The following is a 9,143-nucleotide window of genomic DNA, read 5'->3' on the forward strand; positions in this document are numbered from 1 at the left end:
ATATATATATATATATATATATATATATATATATATATATATCTGATGTCTGTTCCTTAATTATATATCAGTTTCATCTGAGGAGCGTGTTCACCACTCATCATCTTTATTATTTAGAAATGACAGAAAATGAAGAGTAACCAATAGGAGATGTTCCTTTTGCATTCTCTTTCTGAAAACGATAAGTGAGTCTTTCAGAATTCAGCACTCAGTTTGATCATTAAAATCATACGTAAGACTGAATAATATTGGAGCATGGTGTTTGTAGAAAAAGGCTGCGTGGTCAGAATTAAGGGATAAGGAAGAATGGTGTACTTCTCCTTCTTCTAATCCTTTTCTTCCTTTTTGTTTTTTTTCTTTCTTTCTCCTTTGAAAAAGGAAAATGGTGGAAAATGTCACTAACATGTTATGTTGCATATGCCATCTTCACGTTACGTGCATCACACAAAACAAGTTAAGTTGCCACATTTAATTTGCTACGCTAAGAATCTCCCTTTCTTTATTCACAAAAACTTCACTGTGCATTGAACCTTCTCCTCCTATCCTCCTTTCACTTCTGCAAATGCATTCCACTAACCTCTATTATATATATATATATATATATATATATATATATATATATATCACTCACTATTCTGCAAAAGCTTTACTTTTTCATCTAAGCGGGAATTAAACTATGCTCACCTTAATAGTAATGCTAATTTCGATTCGATTGGTTATAACATAATTAATAGATACAAATTAACACTTGTGAACTAACTATTTTATTTACGAGTATACTAATTCAAATTTCACAATTCAGCTATAAGTTAGTCAAATTCATTCTTTTTATCAAATAATTCATGTAATTGGCAATATATTTATTTATTCAGAATGTTAATTTCATCTATTATATAGACAATTACCAAACCATTTCTAAATAAATATTTTTTTATTTGTTTTTCAGTGGACTAAAAAGGTCTCATCTCTCAAAGTTCCTTTTAAAGAGTTAGGATTTCATCCCACTTTAGTTATCTTTTAAATATATTTTATAAAAGACTCGTCTCAACTTTCAATTTAGATCGATTCGGCTCAATTTTTAATTTAGATTAATTTAGTTTAATTTTTTCTTTAAGTTTACACGACTTGATTCTTTGGCTTAGGCCAATTTAGTTCAATTTTTTAACTTAGGCTGACTTGACTTGAATGTTCGACTTGGACCAACTCTCCTTTACCCTTCAACGTCTCTACCTAACTTTCAACCTAGGTTGACACTGTTTTGGTCTTTGATATAGGGCAACTCCACTCGACCTTTGACTTAGGCTGACTCGACTCTATCCTTTGACCCCTTTTGACTCTTTTCAACCATTAACTTAGGTCGACTCGACACAACCTTCAGTCTAAACCGACTCATCTTGATTCTTTGATTGCAACACTCTCTTCTTAACCTTTTGGCTTAGACTGACTTAACTCAACTTTTAGTCTGAAACAATTCGACTCAATCTTTAGTCCATGTTGACTCGGTTCAACTTTTGTTTGAGCAAACACATCTCAACCTTCAAACCAAGTCAGCTTGGTTGGATTTTTTGATTGGTCAACTTGGCTTGACCATTGGTTCAAATATACTCTACTCAATCTTTGACTCATAATGACTTGTCTTAACCTTTGATAAAAACTGACTTATCTCAATTTTCGACCTAAGCCAACTCGTCTCAATTATTTGATTCAAGCCGACTTAACCCAATTATACTATTAAATAACATGTCTATTATCACTTTTTTTTTTTAATATGCACGCACATAATATACTGTAATTTGGTGATGAACTTTTTTAACTGATTTTCTCTGTTTGTATATTTAATCAATGTATTTAAAGTATCTTTTAAAAATCACTGTATTGAATAGCTACTAAAGCGAAAAGATTCTAAAAAACAAAAACATCAAAAAGAGAATTATGAATAATAACTTAATTGGGATAAGGTTTCCTATTAGCACTGTGTAACTGATCTATCACACATTTTCAATCATTATCTTCACAAAGTATAAATTAATTAATGCCTAATTACACGATCATGAACTCAAAATCAAAGGTAAACGCCAAATTTTTGGATCTTTCTTGTCATACAAATATGACAATTTATTTTATTTTTTCTGAAACATATAATTGCAAGAAATATACCATTGTTTACTAAGAGTAATCTCTTTCAAAAGATTTGAAGACACTTGAAGATTACTTGTCCTTTTCTAATCAGATTTTTTTTTCCACATATAAGTGGGAGTTGGAGTTATTAATAATTTTCTTAAGGAATTCCACCATTAATTAAATCAACAACTTATCACACAATTTTTTTTCCTGTCCAAAGCATGCACCTATTTAATGACCATTGAATTTATTGCAGAAGTGCTGTATATTGATTAACAAATATATAAAAGTATTAAATATATTAGGATTGTTTTCATTTAATATATATGTTTTTTGGTTAATTGAAATTACAATGTTAGTATTAACATCAAAACTAGTAGTTGAAGGCATTATTAGCATTTTCTATAATAACTTTTACACAACTGAACCTGCATTATTATTTAGTATGTTGCATTATACTATCAATGTAAATTTGAATATTTATATAAAAAATAATAATTTTATTATTAGACAAAAATTATGAAAATATATATATTAATTAATTAAAAATTATAAAATGTAAGCACATATATACTTGCTTTTTTTCTTTTGAAATTATGTAATAGTTATTATATTAAGAAAACTGTGGTTTTATCTCTTCAATTATGCGAATTGAATGCTTAATATATATACATGCATACAAATTAAAGAATTTATTTGATCCAACCAACTTGCTTGATCTTTGAGCAACTAGAAATTAATTAGTAGATCCATAACATATAGCATGATCTTAAGATGTGGGTCAACGATACATGAACCAGATAATGAACTACTTTGGTATCTGCCAGCAAACAAATCCTCACACCAAATGGAAGATGGTAGCACACAAAAGTAGCAAATCATGTCAAAAGTGGTGAAATCAGTATTTACAAAAAACAAATGTCACTAAAAATACTTAGTGACAATAATTTTGTTTAATTAAAATAATATACTTAAACTAAGCGTAATTTTAATTTTTAATATTGGAATACGTTTTTTTTACTTGTTGCAAGATAACATAGGTACATTTTTTTATTATATCACTTTTATTTTGTAAGTGAACAAATAGTATAAATCAATTGTAGTTTTCTTATTCATCAAGAATAATGACTCTTGACTTTATTTTTATAGAAATTATTTTTATTCGAATCTTAAGCATGAATTTGCAGACCGGTGATAAGATCCTAATGGTGATTTGATTGTTCTTGTTGTCTGAAAAGGGTCTTAGAGAGGGAGGAGATCTACTTTACAAAAGACTTTCTGACACACAAGTCAGTAAGAGAGTTAGATTTTTGTATAAATCGTGCGTATCAGTATTTACGAAAGAATGTATATTTTTCGGGAAATAGTAGTAGGATCAATATGATCATAGACCTAAGTTCTTATTGAAATAATATTTAATAGTATAATAAATAGTAACAGAATAATAAATAATAACTAACACATTAAGCTATCGAAATATTCGTAGGTTTAGAATGCTCCATAATAATAAAAAAAAAACTTAAAAGATTTGATTGAGTTGTACTTTTTAATATGTCTATTAAGTTGGATAGAAAAAAAATAATTTTAAAAATAATAAATTTGATGATGTGTCAAGGGATCGAGATTAGCTCATCCTTTATAATGTATCTCATAAAAAAAATATTAGTGATAGATCTAAAAAAAATATTTCTGGAATGGTAAGATAAATACATTCAAATTTTGAAAATAACAAATACATAAAATATACTAAAATTAAAAGAAAAAAACTATTAATTATATATTAATTTACACGTATAAAAAATAATTAAAAAAGTTAAGGCCTCGTATAAGTCTTCTAAGCTCCGTTACTGTCCTTTATAGTAGAAGTGAAGTTTTTATTTTGTTTGTTTGTTTGTTGATAATATTAGTAGTAGTAGTGTGTTATTTTTCTTTGGAATTAATTAGTAGAACATATTACACATTGTCTTAGCAAAGACGATTAAGTCAATGATTTGAGATCCACTTAATCAGTAACATAAGATTTTATTAAACCCATAGTGCTGGACCACTCCCCCATGAATCAAATGCTTCAACCTATTACCTATATACTAATTATAATATACATGCTTAATTATCCTCTAAACATTGTTCATTCCATTTTTTTTTTTCTTTTTTCAAAAATATTACATTTCTGATATAAAAATATTATAAATTTTCAACCAAAGCTTAAAAGTACCTAATATGGTAATAAAATAAATTAATTGAATGGTAAAAATATCTAATGTCAAAATTATGTCACAAACACTTTCCATTTAAAACAGTTAATTAGTATTCAAGTATAGAGTGAATAAAAAATTAATTTAATTTTATAGATAAAAAACAAATAAATCTTGGTAATAAAAATAGAAAATTTTCTCTAAAAACAAATTTAAGCCTATGCATTATTACTATATATTAATTACAATATCTGCATTAACATATAGATTATTTTTTATTAAATAAAAGATTACGCGAAAGGAATATATTTAATAATTAACTTCTTTTAACACATATGTGACTTTTTTTAAAAGAAAATGCTTACAAGCGCCACAACCGGTTCAAATTACAGAAAAAACAAAGACAAATAAAATCAAAGAAGCTCCTAGTATTACACAATGTAACATTTGTTTTTGTTAGGCACGAATATTTATTAAAAAAGTATTATTTATAAACCATATTATATCGTCATTTAACCAGCTTTCGAAGCTCTCATTCTGCATGAAATCACATTAACATTTTTGGTTTTGCCATAAATGATTATTATGATGACAGATTAGCTGCAACATCAACTCCTGAACATTACTTTAAGCACAAGGTTAAGCTTTTTATAATAAGCTAAAGTTTTACATTGAGAAAGAGAAAAGATTAAATGCTTAAATTTAACTTAATTTTGAATTTATGAAATAAAATTGTCCCATATAGCACAAACGGTCATTTAATCAATTCATAATCAAGTTAACCGGACAACTTTGGAGAGCCAGATGTAGTCAAACTGATTACATGATAGAAATCCCAAACTTAGACCAGACGGATCGAAGCCGAATGTCCGAGCTAAGTCAATAATCAAGTTTTTCTACAAAGAGTAAGGTAAGTGGTAATTAGAGATGTTGGGCTGAGATTAGACTGTGATTAAGATTTTGCTAATCCTAAATCCATGACAAAAACTATAAATACAGGAAGGTGAGAGATAGGTGATTGATTCACATATTTATTGTCAGTTATAAGCTATTGTACGAATATATAGTTTAATGACTTTGACATCGGAAAATCCTTGACAGGTACACCTCCAAACTGTGGAGTGAATGCAAATGCGTGAGACGTAGACTGGATGACTTGCTGGGAGAAATTGTGTAGACATTTGAAATTATTTGACCTCATACCCGAAACAAAAATAAATTTTAAGTCTATCTAAATTTCACAAAACCACTTTGTAAGATTACACTTTGTATTCGTCTATATATTATAAAATAACTTTATTTACTTTCAACAATATTTATTTATATATTATAATTATTATTTTATTTTGAATCTAAAATTAGAGAGGTTTAATGAGAAGATTAAGTATAAGTGAGGAATTTAATAAAAGTAGGAACCGTCCTACAGTGCTTATGTGATAGAGTTGTACGTTACATGCTTCTTACCCGAATCCTATACTTAATCACATGCTACTCATGTCCTTTTCTTTTCTTCTTCCACTGCTAATTATAATATACACCATCTACGTTATTACTTTTCTTTCAATCACACAACATGTTTTTCTGTTTTAACTTCCATCTCTGCTTTAACATAAACATTTTACAAAAACAAATAATCATACATTAAATTTATGAAACAATATTTTTAATAATGTTATAAGATAGATAATGAGTAAAATAAAAGGCATTTAAGAATTTGACATGCTCTTCTCATTAACATTAACTGCAAAATGCAAAGCATGTTTAATGATTGATGAATGATACGCATGCAGAGTCTGTGTGTGAAAACAGTGTGCTGCCGAGAAAATATAATATTCTTTCGTAAAAAGTACTTCCACCATACACAGAAATAAATAAAAGAAAAGAAAACATTAATTGCAGCAGTTAAACAAGGCAAAAAAAAAGTATGGTCATGATTGAAGCGTGCTTCCACACGCTGTTAAAGACGCGTGACCAAACACAAGAACTTTTCTTGTTTGCAACACTTCCAAGGTTAGAAAAGCAAGGAAGATTTTGGGTGGCTGACTATTTGGAGTAGCTACTGTAACATATCATAACATAACAAACCCTCTTCTTGCCCATTCATTATCAATATTTATAAATATAAATATAAATATATATATATATATATATATATATATATATATATATATATATATATATAAAAGCTGTTCACACACTCCTCCTCCATATAAATTCTACATGTCTCTGTGTCTCTTTCTCTCCACTACTACTACTGCATCTCTTATTGCAAAGCCAAAAACCTCTGTGCTGTTCATAGAGCTCACTGTTTGATTGTCTTTGTTTGGTACCATATAGGATATCTAATGTTGTCAGAAATATCAGACATGGAAGGCATGGCCATGGAGGAACTTGTCTCATGCAACAACGATCCCACCAACATAGCCAAAGGGAAGCGGACAAAGCGCCGCCTCAGGCCTTTGTCACCTTGTGTTGTCAACGCCGTTACTGCCACGGCCGCCGCCATGACATCAAGCTGTTCCAGTGCTTCTGGCGGCGGCGGTGGGTCGTTTTCGTCTATCACCTTGGAGGAGGAAGAGGAAGACATGGCAAACTGTTTGATTCTCCTGGCACAGGGAAGAGGAGGAAGCGATCCTCTTCATCACAAGGACTTATGTGATGATGTCAAGACGGAGAAGGGTGGCAGCAAAATTGAATTTTATGTTTACGAGTGCAAAACATGCAACAGAACATTCCCTTCTTTTCAAGCACTCGGTGGGCACAGGGCGAGTCACAAGAAGCCCAAGGTTGAGGAAAAGAAATCCCCACCACCGTCTTCGTCGCCGCAACTATTTAATTTTGAAGAAACGAAAGTGAATCACATGAAGATTAGCCCTTCCGTTTCGCTTCAATTAGGGTGTGGAAACAATAGGGGTGGCTTAAATTTCCATGGGAACAAGTCCAAGATTCACGAGTGTTCCATTTGTGGGTCAGAATTCACATCAGGACAAGCATTGGGTGGCCACATGAGGAGGCATAGGTCATCTAACAACAATAATACTAATAATATCAATACAGTTGTTGTTCAGACGACGACGACGACGACGACAACTTCTGAGGGTGCCGTTGAAGTTAAGCCTCGGAGTGTTCTACAATTAGATCTGAACCTGCCGGCGCCGGAGGACGATCTCCGGGAGTCGAAGTTTCAGTTTTCGGGGAATCAGAATTCCATGATGCTGTCGGCTGCTCCGGCTTTGGTGGGATGCCATTATTAGAAGCCAGAGTGGGAATTGGACGGAGAGGGGGAGAAAAGTTATATTATTTGATGAATGATCATTGTGAATTATTAGCTCTATTTTAATTTACAATTATTCTTAATTATCGATTCTTTGGATTATTTTTTCCGTTTATTAATAATTTGCCATTTGGATTATCTACTGGTTCAAGTTTTGGAATACTTTGAGTAAGTAAGTGGTTAGTGTTGATGGTTGCCTTTGATTCACGAAAAGTGATATCGAGTCATAGAGCATCTTGTTCATTTTCCCTTTCTCTTTATTAATTTTAATGTATGTTATTATAGTTTGGATGTTTCTTACTAATGAATCATATATATATATATATAAGAAGAGCAGAAGATGAATGGATTGGCATGGCCATATCCACAACCAAAAGTCATGGATGGGATAGGCTTCCTCTGTTTCCCTTTTTATCACTTCAATAATACTTAAACAGTCTCTGTCTGTCTTTCTCACTTCTCTTAACTTACTCTATAGATTTCTCCTGTTAAGGGCTGATTACCAAATTCAAATAACAATGTCTCACTAACCCATTTTACCAACCGTTTAGTTCTTGGTAAATTTGATATTTTTATGAGAAAAAAAATAAATAAATACAAGTTGGGTGGTTTGTGGTGTGATTATGTCATGGAAGTTCCGCCCATACAAAAGTTGATGCTCCCAAGAAAGATACTGGTGAGTCTGAGACCACAAAGAAACGTTTGATTAGGAGGTATAGTAGAGTGTGGTCCAGTGTTTGGACCCATCAGCCATACTCTCTATCTGTCTTTCTAGTTTGTAGTTACAAAGTAGAGGGTTATTATTATTTATGCAGTTCACAGAAGGGAGATGAGAAAAGGACATGAGAGAGAAAGAAATGACAACATTGTTATTTTTTCTCTTCCATGAAAAATAACAACATTAATGTTTTTAGGGTGAGAGAAGGGCATAAATGTCGACACGTATTATAGGGTGAGAAAGAAAGAAAGAGAGATGGAAGAGTTTTGAAGTCACTTACAGTGTCCACTTATCTAAAGTTAGTTATGTGCACGTTTTGGTGAATGCTGGTAAGCGAAGCATGTGGACACATACGTTGCGTGAGGTGTCTGAATGCATAAGAAATCAGAAAAAAGAGAAGTAAGTGATCACTCATTGACATTAGCACATGTAGGTTGGGAACTTCTTTCCATTACATTTTTTATTTATTTATATTTATATTCTCCTTTCTCTAATTCTTATTATTTATAATAATAAATCATTGCTTTGCTTCTTTTGTTAATTAGGTCCATCCTAATTCCTGCTTCAATCACTAACTTCTCATCAACTTCGCCATAATATGTGGACGCGCAATATAATCTTTTATACACTTTATTTTTCAATTCAAAAAACATAAACAAATGTAAGATCAACCACAACATAAGCTATATGTTTTGGTCTCACCATTCCTCAGTTTCCAGTCACGGCCAGACAATGGTATCATGAGATGTCCATGTCCTTTTCTGTGAAAAAAAAAAGAAGAAAAAGAAGGAGCAACGAGTATATTAAGTTCTATTATTTTAATCAGTTTATGTAT

General features: G+C 30.9%; 1 protein-coding gene across 1 annotated transcript; it reads left to right on the plus strand.

Moving 5' to 3' along the window:
* The first annotated feature begins 6,513 nt into the window (after window positions 1–6,513).
* On the plus strand, window positions 6,514–7,817 carry LOC106758658 (zinc finger protein 1). The gene has a single exon (XM_014641604.2). The coding sequence runs from the start codon at window positions 6,662–6,664 to the stop codon at window positions 7,568–7,570; it is 909 nt and encodes a 302-aa protein (XP_014497090.1). The 5' UTR covers window positions 6,514–6,661; the 3' UTR covers window positions 7,571–7,817.
* The last annotated feature ends 1,326 nt before the right edge of the window (window positions 7,818–9,143 follow it).

This window comes from Vigna radiata, chromosome 4 (genome assembly GCF_000741045.1).
Source record: "Vigna radiata var. radiata cultivar VC1973A chromosome 4, Vradiata_ver6, whole genome shotgun sequence".
Classification (NCBI taxonomy): domain Eukaryota; kingdom Viridiplantae; phylum Streptophyta; class Magnoliopsida; order Fabales; family Fabaceae; genus Vigna; species Vigna radiata.

Coding starts and splice junctions, on each gene's coding strand:
- LOC106758658 (XM_014641604.2), top strand. CDS start 6,662: ATGTTGTCAGAAATATCAGACATGGAAGGCATGGCCATGGAGGAACTT.